General features: G+C 31.8%; 1 protein-coding gene across 5 annotated transcripts in view; it reads right to left on the reverse strand.

Moving 5' to 3' along the window:
• Positions 1 to 20,712, reverse strand: part of RAP1GDS1 (Rap1 GTPase-GDP dissociation stimulator 1) — a 150,514-nt gene that overhangs the window by 49,590 nt on the left and 80,212 nt on the right. For 3 of the 5 annotated variants that reach the window (XM_081303968.1, XM_081303967.1, XM_081303971.1), the window contains exon 5: positions 10,550 to 10,696. The exons of the other annotated variants lie outside the window; for them this stretch is intronic. In XM_081303968.1, coding sequence (XP_081160094.1) covers positions 10,550 to 10,696 — 147 coding nt within the window. The remainder of the gene's footprint in view (positions 1 to 10,549; positions 10,697 to 20,712) is intronic. 5 annotated transcript variants of the gene reach the window in all.

Consider the following 20,712-nt stretch of genomic DNA (forward strand, 5'->3'; position numbering starts at 1 on the left):
ATTCTTTTTATAAAATTACCAGGACATTGCCTTTTTCACTATGTTGACATTTGCATTGACAGGATAAAAAGAATGGTAGATAAAACTGCTTGCACTTTAGCCTGAACCCAGGCAGTTACACCTCATTGTGTAAATAGCTGTCAGATTCTTCACCATGACACACTGTAGAAAAAGATGCTTTTCTCAGAAATTTTGTTTTTGAAAATGTTTTTAATAAAACATTATGTATGTTAATATAATGAGCTTATTGTTATTTAAAAATATAATACAAGTACTTTAAATTTTCTCTATTCTAATTTCCACTGCAGTAAATTTTGTTAGATATTACCCATATAAATTTTTTTGAAAGCTTCAAAAATTTTTAGGTGTTTAAAAGGATCCAGAGACCAAGCGTTTAAGAACCACTGTAAAAGGATTAGCTAATTTTTACGAGAAATAGAAGAAGGGAAGAAAACATGGAAAAGACATTCTTAAGTTCAAAGATGTGCCTGGCAGATGTAAGAACATTAAAAAAAAAAAAAGGATAAAAGTTTAAAGCATTTAGGATCCCAAATTTTGGTGCTTAGATATTTTGAGAGAAATTACTTTAATAAAGCACCTGAATTTCTTATTTGAATTTCTCTTGTTTATTTGAACAGGAGGTCTACCTAAGGGTAGGAGAATATTCCAGATTTAGTCTGTTTACTTATTTCAGTTATAACAATGTTACCATGAAGTAGGTTTTGTTTTGTTTTGAATTACGTAGGCGGGCTGGGGTCCTATTGGTGTAGACAAGTTAATTATTAATTATCAACAGAAGCAAATGACTAGTTGATCACTTTTTAAAAACCTGTCCAATGAAAGCTTATGAATGTTCTTCAAATAATAATTGCTGACACCCATACTAACATGAATAAAATCAGGAATATGACTTCTAGTTGAAAAACCAACAGAAGAAATTCTTAGAACCAGAAATAATTCACATTCTCTAGATATAATGGAGGGAGTATGTGAAACAATTGCAAGACTAAAACTTTTGCATCCCTCAAGAAACACCAGCAACTCCAGGAAAATGTTTATCAGAGCTCAAAAAACACAGCAATTCACAAAAATGCAACCCAGGCCCATACATAGCAAACACTTATGTGTGAAAGACAGTTTTTAGACAACACAATGTCATAAACGTCTGAAGGCTTTTAAAAAAATTGCTCCTGACAAACATCACACACAAATATTGACCAAAATACAGATTTACAAAACTACATAATATCAAGATGACACAGGCCCTACATGATCTATGGGGGGGAAGAGGAAGAAAGGCACTGAGGGGGTGCAATACAGATGCATATACAAAGAGATATAAGGCAATCAACGCATGCGCTGGTGTGAACACTTACCTACCTACATTTGAATTTCAATGGTTCCAAGTTCTTCAGGTCACACTCATGGAAACTCCAAAGAATGGAGATCTGGAGAGAAGATCTTAAGTTGAAGAACCTTTATCCCCCTGAGTTTTAAGTTTAATGTTTAAAACATTGGTATAGACTAGGTTATAGATCCAGAAAAGTATGCTGTGAATTCCAGCAACTCAACTATAAGTTATGTTGATCAATTACTAAAAATAAGTTCTTAAAAAGATTATAACATGTTTACCTTATTCCTAAGGCCCTTACAGACAATGTCATAATATTATTTTTAACTTATTGGTAAATAGGACTTAAGAAATTGTGTCAAAATAAAATACAATTCAAAATATAGTCTCTACATCAGTATGTACATTATTCATAGTATAAAGTTATGATATTGTTATCTATAAAGCCTTTAAAAAAACTCATTCTATAGTCAATGAATTATACATAACAGCTGAGACAGTAAAAACAAGAAAATATGTCTTGGTGAAAAATTCCAATATAATTGGCTTAAAAAAAAAAGCCTGCCTTTGACTAAATTGAACATCTGTATTTCCAAAACCAACATATAAAAATTGAAGATAAAAACTGATGTAAGAGTGAGGTGACACATTGGATGTTAAGCAGGTTTCAGCTCTGTAACAATGAAAAGGAAACTGACATACAGCCACCAACAGAATGAGTAGTGTTAAAAACTTCACACACAAATGTGCAGGTACAAGTACAGACTTCATTGTCAGTTTCATAGTCTGTATCCTTTAGCTGATTGATCAGGAATGTGGAGTTTTATTCTAATCTAGTGTTGAGGATGTAAGACTCATTAGATTATTTACATGTGTTCAAAATCAACTTCAAATCAAATAAAGCCTTTTTTACACAAAACATGCACATGTGTTTTGCACAAAGATTACCCTTTAATTCTCACACAGACACACACAGAGATTTCAAAAAGAAAGAAAACAAAGGAGGAAATAAAGATCTTTTAGTATTCAGAACACTGGAGGTTCAAAACAACATATTTATTCAAAAAGTTCATTAAAAAAAGAATTCAGGGGCTGGGGCTGTAGCTCAGTGGTAGAGGGCTCATCTAGCACATGTGATGCCCTGGGTTTGATCCTCAGCACCATATAAAAATAAATAAATAAAATAAAAGCATATTGTCCAACTACACCTAAAAAATAATTTTTTAAAAATTCAAAAATGTTTTCTGGAATCTGAAAATAAACTCTCTGCACTGCAAAACTTCCCATTGGTAACAGTTCTAAAAAGACTGATGACAAAATTACATGCATGAGAATAATGAAAAATAGCAGCAACAACCAAAATCTCCAAAGCACAAGATGTAAAAAATGCTTTTTTATTTTTCTTAGGAGATCTAACACAATACACTTTCTGTTCTCAATCCAAAATGATACCTAGTGAGTATGTCTTAATTTAGTAGGTAATTTTCCCCTACTTACTCAAGGTTAAATTATTTACTGCAGATCAACTCTTGTTATAATGAATAGTGCTGCAAATGACATTTCTTCACATACATCTACTCTGATTTTAAACTCAATGCTTTCGCCTCAGGAAGAAAATGGTCTTTACAGTACTAGTCCTTTTTTCCATTCTCCCAAAAGGGCTACTAATAGTTGTTGCTTAAATAAATACCTTTTATTAGGAATACCAGTTTGCTCTAATAGGGCACGGATAAAATAATGTACACAAGTTTAAGTATACACCTGAACTTTTGTATAGTGAACTAAGCTAAATGCCAGGTTAATTTATATCCCAACATGCATTCTATAAACATGTATTTTAAAACATAAATAGTCCTTAATTTTAAAATGATTATTGGCTTCTAAAATAAAAAATTCTAGTGACTCTGGACCATTTTATGATTTGGTTTTTACACTTTAAAATCACATTGTTCTGTCCCCCTCTCTCTCACTCTCTCTTTAAATAAAAAAAAAAAAATAAAATAAAATCACATTGTTATTTACAATATATGAATTATGTTAAGAAGACACGTGTGCATAGCCAAAAAACTTTAAATTTCCTGTCAATATCCTTGTTTTTCAAATAGTATTCGACTTTTTTTTTCCAGTAAATGAAACAATATAGGAAGTTCAGTGTTAGACTTTATTTGTTGTTAAAAATCTGGATTGCTGATTTTTTATAAAGTTCATTTACACAATGATAACTTTCTGGCTTCAGTTTCTCTCTGAATGGACTTTTAAAGTGTACTAATTAGAGGGGCTGGGGATGTGGCTCAAGCGGTAGCGCGCTTGCCTGGCATGCGTGCGGCCCGGGTTCGATCCTCAGCACCACATACCAAGGAAGATGTTGTGTCCGCCGAGAACTAAAAAATAAATATTAAAAAAAATTCTCTCTCCTCTCTCTTTAAAAAAAAAAAAAAAAGAATTAAAGTGTACTAATTAGAGATGCATTGGTATTTGATCAAAATCTATTATTCACCTTGGCTTTTAGCCTCAGTACTTGAAAGGCCAAATGGCGGAACACTTATTTCACTGCCATTCCTGGAACCTAGAGATTTGTGCATAATCAATGGTCATGTCCTTGATAATAATCATATTTCAACTAGTATAGCAACATAAATAATAAAAATAAGACCTAGTCTTTAAGATTTATTGTTATTACCTTAATATTCATTTCCAAACAAAAGTAAGCATTCCATGCACAGAAAAAATTTTCCCTATGTGCTTCATATATTGAAAATTATTAAATCAAATAGAATATAAATGTCTATTATTTGAATATTAAAATGCTGCAATAATTAATGATGGATAAACTATAAAATATAAAAACCAAATCAAGCAGAATAGAATATTCTCTTCAGAATTTACAACATAAATTGTTAGGAACTGGTTTTGATTTTAAATAAATTCCAGCCAAACAATAAGTCTTTAATTAAAATGTCCAATTTGGAAACTCTTTACATTTTGTCAAGTAAAAAATAAAAATCAGAAAACCAACTTTGCTATTTCAAATTTTCACAATGAGGAAAATCTTTAAAATAATAACATCTATGATTAATCATCATCAATCCAGACATAAATCAAGTAAAGGAAAGAAAACCATGTTAGAGAATGAGGAACCCCAACTATAGTTTGCTCCTCCACTTCCCTGGGTTAAAGACGGCATCTATGTAGTACTACAATGCCAAATGTGCTACCACTGCAGGAGCAATCTAGAGGATGACAATGCCAAGAAAGTACTGCTCCTGTGATTATGTAAGGCCAAACTTAAGTAGTAGGCTACGAAAAGTACTGACAAAATAACTACAATAACCATTTCACTTTTATGAGATAAAATTTTAGATTTCTGCATTTAGAAGTTTATTCTATAACAGTTAAAGCTGAATATTAAAGCCAATATTTGAACATGTAGAATTATACCAAAATGTGCATTTGATACACTTCTGCTAATAAACATGTTCTCAAGCTGTCCCTTAAAAGTATTGTTGTAGCAATAGTTTAGAAGCGTTGTGACTAAAAGCTAACCTAGTCTAACTGGTTAAACTTAGTAGGCAAAATTAGCAAGAGGCACCAGAGTAACTGCTTTCAGTGAAACTACTTTTTGACTATAACAGAACTTCAAGAATGCAACCTGCTTCAGTCAACTGATTAGAAAGCTTTGTTGGAGACAAAGTGAAAATTAAGAAATTTATTAACTAGCTTGTCTTTTTTTGTACAAAAGTAAATAAAGAACAAAAGTAAATAAAAAAAAAAGTCTAACTTAAGTGCACAGTAAAATATTTAATGCACTTAAGTAATTTAACATACTAGAGTATTTTAATTTGATAAGCTGGGCTCTGAAAGATGTGAACTTAATATTAAGTACATCCCCCATGACTGTATAATCAGAAAAAAGATGAACAGAAAATCCATTAAAAACAGTATACTAGAAAATATCATTTAAAAAAGACGATTGCAAAGATACAATGTTACATTTCGAATTTTTCCCCCTTAGAGTATGACAAAAAATTCTAATACTTATGAAATCCATGAAGTATCAGTTGGCTTGTACTCATAGTAAGTAAATTTTGGAAACAGTTCCTCACTCATGCAAATCAAATCATCTTTCTAAACATCTAACATTAGAGATGTTCCTGCTTACCTGCAATAAAGCTATACCAAAAATATAAAGAGAAATGTGTAGTTCAGGTCAAAGTGCTTTTTAGTTTTAAATCAATATAATTTCTTATTCATTTCTACTCCTTCAATTTTTCAAGTATGAAGAAAGTTAAATTAACCCAAGTTATTGTACCGGGTTCACTGGGAACATTAATAGTATGATTAAACATGTAAAATTATTGAAACAGCTGTCAAAATCAACTATGCATTAAATGATCTTTAAATTGGATACTTCACAGACCTAAATAACTGAGTTTAAGTACTAAGTTTAATACTAAATATAAGTTGTTATCCTTCAATAACATACCCCATGAGTTACATTTCCTACATCACATAGATGGCTTCCCTTCAACTACATTTTTGTTACCACAAGTCCATGCAGTGAATAAATGTGAAAACTACCATGAACTACCATGAAGGTATCTTAGAGAAATTTCAGGAAACCATAAAAACAACAAAAAAAAAAAGGAAAAAAAATAGAAATTAGTTTTTCAAACACAGGATGTTAAGATAGTAGAGAAAAATTAGTTCAACTTGTAGAAATCATAAATATGTATAAAATATAAATATATATATATATATCATATACCTACATATAAAAATACAAGTCAGACGAAGAAGCCATAGAGTATGAATATTATGTTAATATAGAAGGGATTCACTTTTCTTTTGAGATATCACATTTACTACTTCTACTTTTTTCTTATTGTACAGCTTATGTAAAACAATTAAGTTCAGTATTTATTGTTTATCATCATTTAAAACTTCCTTTAGATTTATAAAATCCTTTCTTCCTATTTTGTGTCTCTAGCATAACTGTTATTAACAAAAAAATTACACTATCAATTACAGAGTTTTCCATTATTATTAATCATGGCCACCTGTAATATAACAATGCTTGACCATGAACAGAGGAAACCAGAACAAGGTATTATTCTGGTCTCCAAGTGCTCTGCTTAAGATTACATGCTTGTTTCTACTCAAATCTGTTAACACATTTCAAGTGTACATATGTAGACTTATCAAGTTTGTGAATCACCTATGTAAAATTTTTTACTGCAGTTTTGGAACTTGCTACCTGTTTTCAATGTTCCTTTCTGCTACTGGCATGGATCTGGATAGGAAATATAACTCTAATATACTGGGAAAGAATTTATAAGGCTTCTAACTTATTTAATGAAGAAACTGCTTTCCAATAACATATTTCTCTTCCAAGCCCTGATTTTGTTAATCAAAGTTTTAGACAACACTAAGTATTCAGAAAATTCAACCAAGAAATATTTTCCAAACTATGCTCTAAAAGAGTATAATATAGATAAGTCCCTAACTTATGATGGCTGGACTTGAAGTTTTTTGTTTTGTTTTTGCTTTATGATGGTGTGAATATAGCACAGTGAATCCCAACATCAGGAGTGTGTATGTATACACACACACACACACACACACACACACACACGACACTAATAAGAAAAACTATAAATAAGTAGCAGAAAGGTCAGTAGAATAGAAGAAAGGGAGCAGGGATGATAGGAGAAGGAGGGAAGTGCTGGGGACTGAATTAGAGCAAATTATATTCCATACTTTTGTGATTCTGACAAAATGTATCCTAATGTTTTATATAACTAAAAAGAATCAATTAAAAAAAAGAAGCACATTGTTGGAAGAAAGGAGCTTGAAAGTTTTCATCATAAAGAAATGATAAACAAGGGGATAGATATGTTTAACCTGATTTAAATACTATACAATGTACATATGTATCAAAACATCACATCATATTCATAAATATGTACAATTTTAATGTTTTTATGCACCAGTTAATTTTTTTAAAAAAGGTTAAAATCATTAAAAAATACACAAATTCAGTGTGAGGCTATGAGAAAATACAAATTTTCATAGAACAGTTCTGGATAAGTAGTGGGTAGAAGCAAAGGAAAAAAATCACTGTTGGGTGTGGACAAAATGGAAAAGGAAACTTAAGTATAAAATAATTTGGTGCTTTGCCAAAGTGCTACTTTTCAGGAGGAAAAATTCTTCATGAAACATTCTTTTTGAGGTGTGATTAGTAAAGATTACTTATTTGGCACAAAGTGGACACTGAATAATATTTGTTTAATCATAAAACATCAAAATAAAAATAGTTCAAACTTTTGAATATCTCCTGGGGGCAGTGGCTAATCCCTGTAATTCCAGGGACCAAGGGAATCTGAGGCAGGAAGATCAAAAGTTTGAGGTCCACCTCAGCAACTTAGTGACATACTGTCTCCAAATAAAATAAAAAGGGCTGGGGATATAGCTCAGTTGTGAAGTGCCCCTGTGAAGTGACAATTCACAGTAGTGCAAAAAAAAAATAAAAAATAAAATCGTACAAAAATGAATAGTATTTTCATAATATACCTGCCTTATCTGTTTTCAGTAAATTTGTTTTACTCTCTATTCAAAGGATTTAAAAAGTGGATGTATTCAGAGTTTCACTGTAAATATTCTAAGTATCTGTCCACTTTGAGGACTAATAAACTATCTGAAAATGTTTTCTTCAGGGAAAATGTTAGTGAAACTTTGTGAGTAGTTTAGTACTATCTTATCTGTATGTTTAACCAATTTTATCCACGGAGCTAGAAACTCCCTAACTATGGACAAGGGTTAGGTTATTGGGCCCAAAGACACAGTTAATTTTTCTGTGGTAGTAGAAAGGAGGTATTTAACACTCATAAAATATACAGATGAATAGCAGTGGCTGTGTACTAAAATTTAATGGTAAATCACATAAAAAGGAACTTCATGTGCCAGTGCTAATAAAAGTGCCTCCTGAGATTCATAAAGCTCCATTTTTTGGAGGGGTATGTCAGTGACTCACCTAGGTGAACAGGATTAATATCAGATGTTCTAAGGAAGGCCTAAAAGTTAAGTCTTTAAAAACAAATTTTGGTGAAAAAAGTAAGTAAATAATAAATACAACAATAAAGGTGTTTAGCAGTCATGTAAAGTAAACTAAACAGGACATAAGTTAAAGCATTAAAAAGAAAATGATTCAGTTCACAAACTAAGAAGCTCATGACAAAACAGAAAAAGGAGACAGGGAAGACAACAGTTAAAAGTTTGGTGTTTGTTTCTTAAAAATACTAAAGATAATTTTTGTTTTATCTACTAAATTTTAAAAGGTAAATTCAATGTGCAATGCTTGTAACAAAAACACCACTTGCCCCATAATAATATGAGGAAAGTTAATATACCTTTCCAAAACATCCAGATTATTTCTTGGGAATACCTGAACACTAGAACAAAGGCAACTCTTTAAAAAATTATACACACACACGCACACACACACACACACACACTATTCAAAGTCTGCATACTTTGCATTTTGTTAATCATCACCTTCTCAGTACACTTTCCTATACACTGAAATTCTAGTATAGGACATTCTACCACTTAGCACTTTTTCTACTTTTTCAAGTATCCAAGCTCAAATGAAGTTAAAAGGTAAGAAAGCAAGATGAATGACTGTCCAATGATTTCTTAATGCAATTCAGGTAGCTGTATACTAGGGTCAAATTTCATTTACCTAGGAGCTAGCAATTCATTTTGTAGATTACCTGAACTTTGTCCTTTCAGTTTCTCCTTTCACAGTTAAGGTATTTTCTCTTCAAAAAGGATTCACCAGAGAGGAAGAAAAATAGAAGTAACTGACCATATAAAGTTCACCAAATGTTATTAGTTCAAGTTTAATATGGTGGCCATTTCATTAACAAAAACTATTTTGTATTTTAGAATGGATAATTTTAAAATTTAGAGGTTTAAAACTGGTTGCCCTTGAGCAGGATGAGACTTAAATAATAATTTCTATTTAGCCTGTACAATTAAAAAAAAAGAAACCCAACATTTAAAATTCATCTGTTGTATAAAAAATCCAGATTTTCAGCTTCCTTCCTCCCCAAATAAAAATATTTGACAGTATTTGGCTAAACTGTAACACATTAACAGCTAACTAAATAGTAGTAGCTTTTCCCTTTAAATAAGACAAGGGCTCTTCGATCTGCCACAGTCCCCACAGCTCACTGTCAATAACAACTAATGTTATATGTCAGTAGTCATTTCTCAAAGTTTAACTTTTTTCTTTTTAGTTATTGAGAATACTTCTTTAGAGCCATAAGTACCAAAAGTTTAAAAAAAAAAAAGGAAAAAGAAAAAAGAAAAGTATACTGAGGGCCATGTACTTGTAGAACACATGAAAGTATAGTATCACACATTCATTAGGCAAATAAAATGTCTCTATAGAATGACAACAATGTAAAATGCCATTATGAAACCAACCACAGAAAGACCTTATTTGGCTTACATGCCAGGAACATACTAGAATTTGAGCGTTTGAGCCACACAGTATTTCATATAAGACGATAAAAAATGAATGATATTTTTGACATAAAAATGTTATGAATTTTTAATATCATTTTAATATTCATCTAATTAATCAAATAGGCTATCTTAAAATGGGTAAAAAGCTTTTAAAACTTGTTTACAAAGAAGAAACTGCTGTTTAAAAATACTTTATCCAATTTCTAAAATGAGCTAACTGTAATTACTTTGAACTTTGTTTTTCTAAAGCCAGATTTTATTAAAGATTCTTTTTTCTTTGAAATAATTATCTAGAATAAAATAATTTTACTTCTAAAGACAATTTTATGTCTTAAAGCTACTTCTGGCAGTAATAAAAGTAATAAACTTTTTAATATTGCTTATTTTAAAAACGTTCGCAGCAAGAAAGCTTAAACCAACCACAGCATTTTTTTTTTTTTAGGTTTGGGATTGATTAACAGCAGCCACCATTCAAATACTAGTGCCATTTGGTGAATGAGACCATTTTGTAATTTTCAAACAATTTAACTTAATGTGAATTAATTATTAATTTTATATGCCCTTATGAATTCTTTGTTCATAATTTTTCAAAAATATTTGTTGTGATTATAATAAAAATGATTTTGAATTTTTCCCCCAGAGATAAAGCAAGTTTTCAGTTTTGTTTACCATTCTCATTGCTATAGTTCATCAGCATGCCACAAAAGACAGTCAAGAGCTTCTCATTGGCGGGATCTGTTATACTGCACAGTGACCTTAAATGGTCAATTACAATCTGTGCACCACCTGCTTGGTCAACTGCACTTCTGCCCTCATCTGTAAAACAAAGAGTTAAATTAAAAATAAAACAAAAAAAGAAATGTACCTTATAATTTCAAATACAAAACATAACAGTGTTTGTTATTCCTTATTTAGTGAGTAAGGAGAAAATAAACATAGGTGGGACACTAAATATGTCTTTTTTTGGGGAAAAAAAAGAACAAATACACATGGAAATGGGGGTGGGATGGGAAAAAGAGACAATCACTTTTTATTCTAAGAGAAAAAGATTATCCTTATTGTCATCATAAAGGAGCTTAAGGCATCTATCCTGAAGTTTATGCTGTGAAACTTATCACCCCCACCCTCATTACAAAAGACAATTCTGTGTAAGAAAAAAAAAGGAACTAAGTGATGTTCTTTGGTAGAAGTTTTTGTTCTCAGCTTGGAAATCATTAACTAAATCTTCTTATAAGTGGTATTATATAGGACACAGTATAATTCAAGATCACAATATGTAATTTCTAAGTTTTAGTACCAGGGTCTTTTTAATAGCATTTTCTATTGTCCAGAAGCATATTCTCTCTCTTTGTTTTTCATTCTTGGTTTGTATTTCAATACTCTTATTTCCCCTATTACAGCTCATACCAAATATATTTCAGTATCACAATTAGTGTTCAAGCAATGGTCAAATATTCTCCATTATGTATACATCTACATTTCATAGAACAAATGTCATTTAACTGTTAGAACATATGAATAGCTTTGGAATATCTTCTAACCACTGAACGCTGAAATGGAAAGAGATAAAAGAAAGATGTCATCTTTCTAAATCTGACCTCCTTATATAAAATATGATAGTCTCTAGAACAGTGCTGTCCAACAGAAATAAGTGAACCAAATATGTAATCTAAACTTATCAATAGCCAAATTAAGAGTAAAAGAAAAAAGGTTAGAAATTAATTAATAAAATTTTATTTGATTTGATATATCTAAAATATCAACATGCAATGAATATATACATTATTAATGAAATATTTTATATTCTCTTCTTTGTAACAAATCTTCAATATCCATGTGTATTTTACTCTGATCTCAATTTAAACTAACTACTTCAGTTGCTCAATAGCCAAATTTTATGACTGGCTACCATAATGGACAGCTCAGCTATAGAAAGATAACAAAAGAATTAGTACAATAGCTCACAAGGTAGTTATAACTATGAAGTTAGTAAACAAAAGATTTTCATTTTCCTAATAAAAGGAATAATATTAAGATCATATCTTTATAAGTGATGCTGAATATCACTGAATTAGACAACAAAATTATAAATGATTTGTTATGGTATACACATGCTAATATTTCTCAGGGAAATAATTTTGCAAAGTTTTAAGGAAATTATCCTAAAATAATAAACAAAATAGTTTTGTCTATTCAATTTCATACCATGTCTACTTAGTTTTATTGTACTGCTATAGATGCAGAACAGGACCCTATGCTCATTAGCTAATTAGATTACAGAAAATTCTTATATTGCCAAGGTAACTAACTAGTTAATGAACCAGCCAAAATGTCATTTAAATCTCACTTAGAAATATGATTTTCAAAGTTTCATTTTCCAATAAAATAAATAAAATTATCTAAGTTATTAGGCAATTTGGACATAGATGATGTCTCAGGAATGGGATTACCAATCTACACCCTTGACATTTAATAATATGAATGTACACTATCTCCCATTCTTAAACTGCAAGCTCCAATAGTGTTTGATTCTAATTGCTAAGGAAATATGGGCTTTCAAAATATAAACTGCACATGCTTAGGAAGAAATTTCAGAAAATAGCTAATTATTTTGTGAACCTAAAACAAAGTTTAGAAACAAAGTGGAGCCTATTTGATGTAAAATTTAAAAGCTAAACTAGCTTCCTATCAACACTAAGGCAGTCAATACTCCAAAATTCAATAATTTAATCAATTTTAAAACAAATTTACTCAACAAATTTGTGACGCAATAAATATGATCCTAACTACAATCAGAAGGTAAATTGCTTATTTGTGTTTCAGAGTCACAATGCTTTTCCTCTCCCCTTCTCCTTCCATTCCTGTTTGAACTGTCTATAATATAGTACTTTATTCATGAGTCACTGAGAGTTGGTTACACAATATAAGTCTAACCTCTACATTAGGGAAATTATTACCAAATTGGAAAAGAAAAAGAAAACAAAGTACATATTACAATAGTTATCTGAGTTCATGAAATATTAACCACCACTGCAGGAATGTTTACACAGTTTCTTGGTTATTATCTTTTTTGACAAAACAGGGAAATAAAGTGAAAGAGGATTTTAGTAAAATAATTAATACACTCTAAAGATTCAAAGGAATTCATACATAATGCTGTGTTCTTTTACCAAAATCATGACAGAATTTTAAATACATACCAGAACAACTGTCATTACACAGGTCCATATACACTGGTTATCTATAATCAAGGTAATTCCATATACCATAGTTATACTACCATATTATTACTGATCACTTAAAAATAATTTCTGAAAAGTTCATTATCATAAACTTTCATATTCCTGAATGAAGGTTCACTTTTGGCTTTTTAATAAGTAACATCAAACTTGTGAAGCATCTTGAGCCTACTATATGGTATAGATGGATCTTAATACTGGATATCCTAAACAGAATTTTTTGAGAAAGGTACCAAAGAATTTTTCAGAAATGAGTCTTTAAAAGTAGATTCTCAGTTAAGGCTCAGAAAGTGTTATTATCATGCTAACTAAATGGAAAAAGCAATAGACCTTTTAAAAAGAATTTTTTAAATTTTGTTGTTGATGGACCTTTATTTTATTTTTTTATATGTGGTGCTGGCTATTAACAATACATTTTCCATCTTAATTTTTCATAATTATGAGGTATTGAAGAACAGCCTGCTACAGGTCATGCTACATTCTTTAAGAGGGAGGACCTGTCAGAGAAAGAAGTTTCCAGCATAAGTATGCTCTTTTTTCAAACCAGATAACAGCAGAACTCTGCACTTCCATTATCCTTCTGTAACCAAAAGCGAGAAGCAATAAGATTTAAGTATTAAGGTTATGTCTTATGAATGAAGGGGAAAAGTATTACTAGCTGGTATTCTATTATCAGGTACTAACTATACAATAAGGGTGAGGAAAAGTCCTAAAAAGCAACCACTGGGTATAACTTTTATGTTATAGTGTATCCTGCTTTGGATTTACTTCCCTGAATATGCTGTCCTTATTCATGGACAGCAAATGCCTAACATGTAGTGGGCATTAGATATTATTTGAATGAATGGGGTTATTTGGCTAGATTTTGGTTAATTTACCACTGATCTTGAGGGCATGTGTATATATTAGTGTGTAGGAGAAAACAGAGGGGTGAAGAAGAATAATAAAAATCATTTACTTGTTTTACTCTGCTTTAAGTGCCACTTGTTCTCTATATATTTAACTCTGCTTGTTTCCTGAACTCTATGGATGGAATTAAATATGGAACGAAATAAAATAGATTCATGTATTTACTGTTTTGTACCTAGCTTTTTCACTCAATATTATGTTTGTGAAATCCATCTGCTTTTTAAATGTTTCCTTGTTGAATAAAATTCACTATATGAATATAGCACAATATTTGTCAGTTCTTTAGATTTTTATTTGGGTTGTTCCTAGATTGGAGCCATTACTTGCAATGCACAGACAGTAATGTTGGATCACAGTCTGTATGTCTTCCATATTGTGAATAATGACAAATGAGTTTCCAAAGACAAGTGTACTTTTCCTTCAGCAATGTGAGAGTTCTAGTAGCTCCACCCATTCACTACCCCTTAGTGTTAATTATTGAATTTTTAAAGCTTAGGCAATTTGATGGGTAAGGTTTAACCAAGCCCAGAACATACAGGTGCAAAGACTGAATGTCAGTTCCTTATTCTTTATTTTTAATAGGGCAGTAAATTTAATGTCAAGAGTAAACAATATGCATATATATTTTAAAAAGTGGTTTAAAAGTTGAGGAGGAAGAAGGCAGAGAGATAAACAGGAATACAGATACATAGGTATTAAAATCAAAAGAAAAAAATGAAAAGGAAGCCAAGTAGCTGGAGGAAACTGACTAACAAGTCTTTGTATCATTAGACAGAAATAACTGTGGAACTTTCAATACCCATGCTTATAGAAAACTATTACATCAGCAAATACTCTGTGTGTTTTATAATTTCTATCAATATTGTTTTCTAAAAAGAGACATTAGAAGGCTCTAATCTTTGAAAGACTGAGGAGGAAAACTGAGGAGGAAGCACTCTTTGAAAATCTTAGCTCTACCACTTCCCAGCTGGGTGACTTTGGACAATTACTACTGAAAGTCTCTGACTTTCTATTTTCTCAGTTATAAATGAGGTGTAGTAAGACTTATATGAGATAAAACATAAAGGCTCTAATACAGTGTTTGGCATTTAGAAAGAACTGGATTATCAGTTCCCTTCCACCTCTCAGTCTAAGTCAGTCACTTTTGCCTCAATTGTCTACCAATAAGATGAAAGTGAGTTCCAGAAGAATGCTTTTGATATAAAACAAATCTGTAACCTGAAATAGCATATTTTCATCTGAAATTAATTTTTCAGAATATTAATGTTTTTATAGTTTAAAAATCTATATAATTTTCAGGCTGGCATCAAATACAAACAATGCATTATACCTATACACAACTGATATTAGTTTTCCTTCCCTTTAATTATTTGTATAATAAACGGGGATGGATGCGTTGGGGAACTCCTGTAATCCCTGCAACACAGGAAAATGATGAAGGGGATCACAAAATCTGAGGGCAGCCCAGCAACTTAGCGAAACTCTGTCTCAAAATACAACAAAAAGGGCTGAGGATATATCTCAGTCATAGAGCTATAATAATGAGTTCAATCTCCAGTAACAAAAAATAAAACAAAAACAAAACAGTAATAGGATCCTGATTTCCTATGCACATATCCACTTAAATGACTTACTTCCAACCAGAAGTTAGGATCCTTCCTGACATCAGGAAAAGTTACCGGAGTGATGATTATGACGGACAACCACAGAAAATCACAAGTGCATGAGATTAGGAAACAGCAACAGCTGATCACACTGAAAAGAAATTTTTATCTAAATTTTGTTAAAAATTAAAATGAAGAAAGGTGAGAAAATTTTGTATGGATGAAGATACTACTGAATAAATTACCTTTTGTTTTTAAAGAAATGTTACTTCTAACATTCTAGAGTGTCCCTGTTTTTGTGCACTGGATCCTTCTCTCTGGATTTTATAAAAGTATCCTGCATATAATACTCTCCAAGTGTTAACAAAACTCCCTGTGCATATACACACATACACTACAGTAAGCACTTGGTGTCCTACACAATTAAAGGCAATACATAGCTACAAATGCTTTTTAAAGTTACTGACAGCCAGAAGAATGAAAGCTAAGGCACTGAGGAGCTAGACTGTTAATTATTATTATTTTTTGCGGTACTAGAGTCTGAACCCAGATCCTGCACCTGCTAATCAAGTGCTTTACAGTGAGCCACATCCCCAGCCCTACAAATAACTTTTATTGGAAATATAGTGTAGGGGTAACCACATGGTGATTGGGGAGTTAAGAAGATAAATTAGAAAATACACTTTTTTTTCTTATATTTTAACTTGGATTTTGCTGAAAGAAATCATAGTCAAGTATCAGCACTATGAAGTGGAGAGCCTGAACTTAACTCAATGCTCCCTCAATGAACACTTTAAAAAAAAAATCTTTATTTTTTTAAATTGGCGATTGTAACTATACCTAATAGTGGGATTCACTATGCCATACCTATACATGCACATAATCTGCTCAATCTAAACACTATTTTAAAAAGGTTTATTGCCAGGCTGGGGTTGTGGCTCAGTGGTACAGCACTTGCCTAGCATGTGTGAAGCACTGGATTCGATTCTCAGCACCACATATAAATAAATAAAACAAAAGTCGATCAACAACAACAAAAATTTTTAAAAAACATTCTTTTTAAAAGGTCTATTGCCTTTTCCATTTAGTTAGCATGATAATAACACTTTCTGAGCCTTAACTGAGAATCTACTTTTAAAGACTCATTTCTGAAAAATTCTTTGGTACCTTTCTCAAAAAATTCTGTTTAGGATACCCAATATTAAGACCAATCTATACCGTACAATAGCTCTCTAAAATGCATACTCAACAGAAGGAAGTTGTCTGACAGAATGCATTTCACATCTAAACATTTCAGGGTTTGATGAAGTAAAATACAACACAATTTTCATATCCATATGTAAATAGCCAGGCCTAGTGGTATGTGCATATAGTCTCAGTTACTCAGGAAGTTAAGATAGGAAGATTAAAAATTGTGCCCTATGTGTAATAAGAATTGTAATGCTTTCCACTGCTGTTGTGTATTTAAAAAAAAAAAGATAGAAAGATCACTTGAACTCAGGAGTTGAGACCAGCCTATATAAAACAGTGAAACCCTATTTCAAAACAAAATACAAACATATCAAAACTCACAGAAAGTCATAAATCCATTCATTGAGATCTGTAAAACTCCTAGAGAATATGCTTTAGTGACAACATTTAGAAATGTAGCAAAATATGAACCAATTACATAATCTTTAACTTTATAAACTTATATGCTTAAAAACATGAACAAGCCCTTAACTGCTCTATACAGTTGATTCACACGTCCCTGTCACATTACTCATCGTCTATCCAAACTCACAGGTTTCTAAAGCTCTCTCCCTTTCCCAACTTCTGTATTCTTAATAGAAATCATGTTTTCTACTTCATGGAAAAATCAGAAAATATCAGGTTTAATCTTCTTCACTTTTTCACTCTCTTCACTATTAGACATGGAATCACATGCATTTTCCACAATTTCTTTAGTTCAGTTATTGCTAATTAACAGTAAAGAAATTAACCTTATTCACAATAGCCTAAAAAAATTGTTAATGAATCTAACAAAAGAGGTGAAAGACCGCTACAATGAAAACTACAGAGCACTAAAGAAAGAAATTGAATGAGACCTTAGAAGATGGAAAGATCTCCCATGCTCATGGATAGGCAAAATTAATATTATCAGACTGGCCATATTATCAAAAGCACTATACAGATTTAATGCAATTCCTATTAAAATCCCAATGACATTCTTCATAGAAATAGAAAAAGCAGTGGTGAAATTCATTTTGAAAAAAAAAGACTCAGAATAGCCAAAATAATCCTTAGCAAGAAAAGTAAACCAGGAGGCGTCACAATACCAACCTTAAATTATACTACAGAGCTATAGTAACAAAAATAGCATGGTATTGGCACCAAAACAGACACATAGACCAATGGTACAGGACAGAAAACAGAGACACACATAAATACAGTTATCTTATACTAGACAAAGGTGTCAAAAACATACACTGGAGAAAAGATAGCCTCTTCAACAAATGGTGCTGGGCAAACTGGAAATTCATATGTAGCTGAATGAAATTAAACCCCTCTCACCCTGTGCAAACTCAACTCAAAGCCAATCAAGGATGCAGGCATTAGACTAGAGACCCTGCGCCTAAAACAAGAAAAAGTAGGCCTAAATCTACATCCTGTCAGCTTAGGAATTAACTTCCTTAATAAGATTCCTAAAGCGCAATAAATGGAATGGAATCAAATTAAAAACCTTCTTCACAGCAAAGGAAACAATCAAAAATGTGAACAGGGCGCCTTCAGAATAGGAGAAAATCTTTACTACATTCACCTCAGATAGAGCATTAATCTCCAGGATACACAAAGAACTCAAAAAACTCACCACCAAAAGCAAATAATCCAATCAATAAATGGATAAAAGAAATTAACTAAAGAAGAACAATCAAACGATGAACAAATCAATGAAAAAAATGTTCAACATCTCCAGCAATTAGAGAAATGGAAATCAAAACTACACGGAGATTGCATCCCACTTCAGTCAGAAAGGAAATTATAAAGAATACAATCAACAAGAAGTGTTAGCCAAAATGAGGGGGAGAAGGTACACTCATACACTGCTGGTGTGACTGCACACTGGTGCAACCACTCTGGAAAGCAGTATGAAGATTCCTCAGAGGGGCTGGGGATGTGGCTCAAGCGGTAGCGCGCTCGCCTGGCATGCGTGCGGCCCGGGTTCGATCCTCAGCACCACATACCAACAAAGATGTTGTGTCCGCCGAGAACTAAGAAATAAATATTAAAAATTCTCTCTCTCTCTCTCTCTCTCTCTCTCTCTCTCTCTCTCTCTCTCTCTCTCTCTCTCTCTCTCCCCTCTCTCACTCTCTCTTTAAAAAAAAAAAAAAAAGATTCCTCAGAAAACTTGGAATGGAACCACCATTTGACCCAGTTATTCCACTCCTCAGTTTATACTCAAAGGACTTAAAATCAGCATACTACTATGATGCAGCCACATCAATGTTTATAGCAGGTCAATTCACAATAGCTAAACTATAGAACCAACCTAGATGCTCTTCAACAGATGAATGGATAAAGAAAATGTGGTATATATACATATGATGGAATATTACTCAGCCATAAATAAGAATGAATATGGCATTTGTTGGTAAATGGATGGAACTGGAGACTATCATGCTAAATGAAATAAGCCAATCCCCAAAATACCAAAAGCCGAATGTTTTCTCTGATATGCAGATGCTAACTCACAATGGGTTGGGGTTGGGAATGTGGAAAAATAGAAGTGTTTGGGGTTAAACAAAGGGAAATGAAGGGAAGGAAGGGGGAATGGGAATAGGCAAGATAGTAGAATGAACCAGACATTACTATCCTGTGTGCATATATGATTACATGACCAATGTAATCTATATCTTGTACAACTGGAAGAATGATAACTTATACTCCATGTATGTAAAATATGTCAAAATACATTCTACTATCATGCCCAACTAATTATAACAAATAAAAAATATTTTAACAAAATTGGCAAGAAGGAATAACCCATGGTTTATTCTGGGTCAAGGCACCCTCAACATCATTCCATTTATTTTCTTCTTTAAAATGAGTGTGATTTTTATTGTTCTTTTTTTAAATTGGTTAAAAATATCTGTTTTCAAAAAATACACATACCTGTATTCATTATTTTAAAAAAAATCAAATGACAGAAGTTCAAAGAACAGAATACATGCTAGTTGAAATAAACAATTTAGATACCACTTTTTAAAAAAAAAAAACAGAAAGTGAACTGATTTACTTTAAAGAAAAGGCAAAACTTTCAACTTAGATTTTTTTTTCTTAATATGAGGGATTGAACTCAGTGGTAATTTACTACTGAGCGACATCCCCAGTCTTTTCTTTGAGGCAGGGTCTTACTAAATTGCTGAAGCTGGCCTTAAACTTGTGATCCTCCTGTCTTAGTTCCCAAGTCACTGAGATTATAGGCATGTGTCACTGTGCTTGGCAAGACTTTTCAAGTAAAGAAACCTGTACACATTCATAGGCTAAGGTTTGTAAGAAACTGAGTGGAAAGAGTACTTGATGTAATTCTGGGACGAGTCCTAGATGTCCAAAGGAATTTTAATTTCTTTGCTATCTAAGATTTGAAATATTAACTAAAAAATATCAGTAAGGTAGAAATTTTTAATATTAGTAAAGTTGTTATGCCATTGAAGTAATGACTTATAAAATAACGATAAGGTCTCTAACTTCTGGATTTTGACAAGTTAGACTATAAAAAACCTTTTAATATTTTTCAATTTCCTGATCTGGGAAAGGGGGAAGCAGAAGCAGTTGACTGATGAGGTTTTTTTTTTTTTTTTTTTTAGCTCTACGGCTCTCATATCTGTCTTCTGTCTGATACCATTTTGTGCATACAGAAAATATTTACTATATATAGCCAGTGGTTTGCTTTAGTGGAAACCTTCAAATATTGGTATTTAAGCTTCCCTATTATTAATCATTATAATTTATACTTATTTTTATTTTTTTCCAATTATTACTAGAAACCATAAGGTCTTGTGGCAAAGTAAGCAGAAATCTTTCTTCAAGGTAAGCTAGT

Source organism: Spermophilus citellus (genome assembly GCF_964194105.1).
Source record: "Spermophilus citellus genome assembly, chromosome: 8".
Taxonomy (NCBI): Eukaryota; Metazoa; Chordata; class Mammalia; order Rodentia; family Sciuridae; genus Spermophilus; species Spermophilus citellus.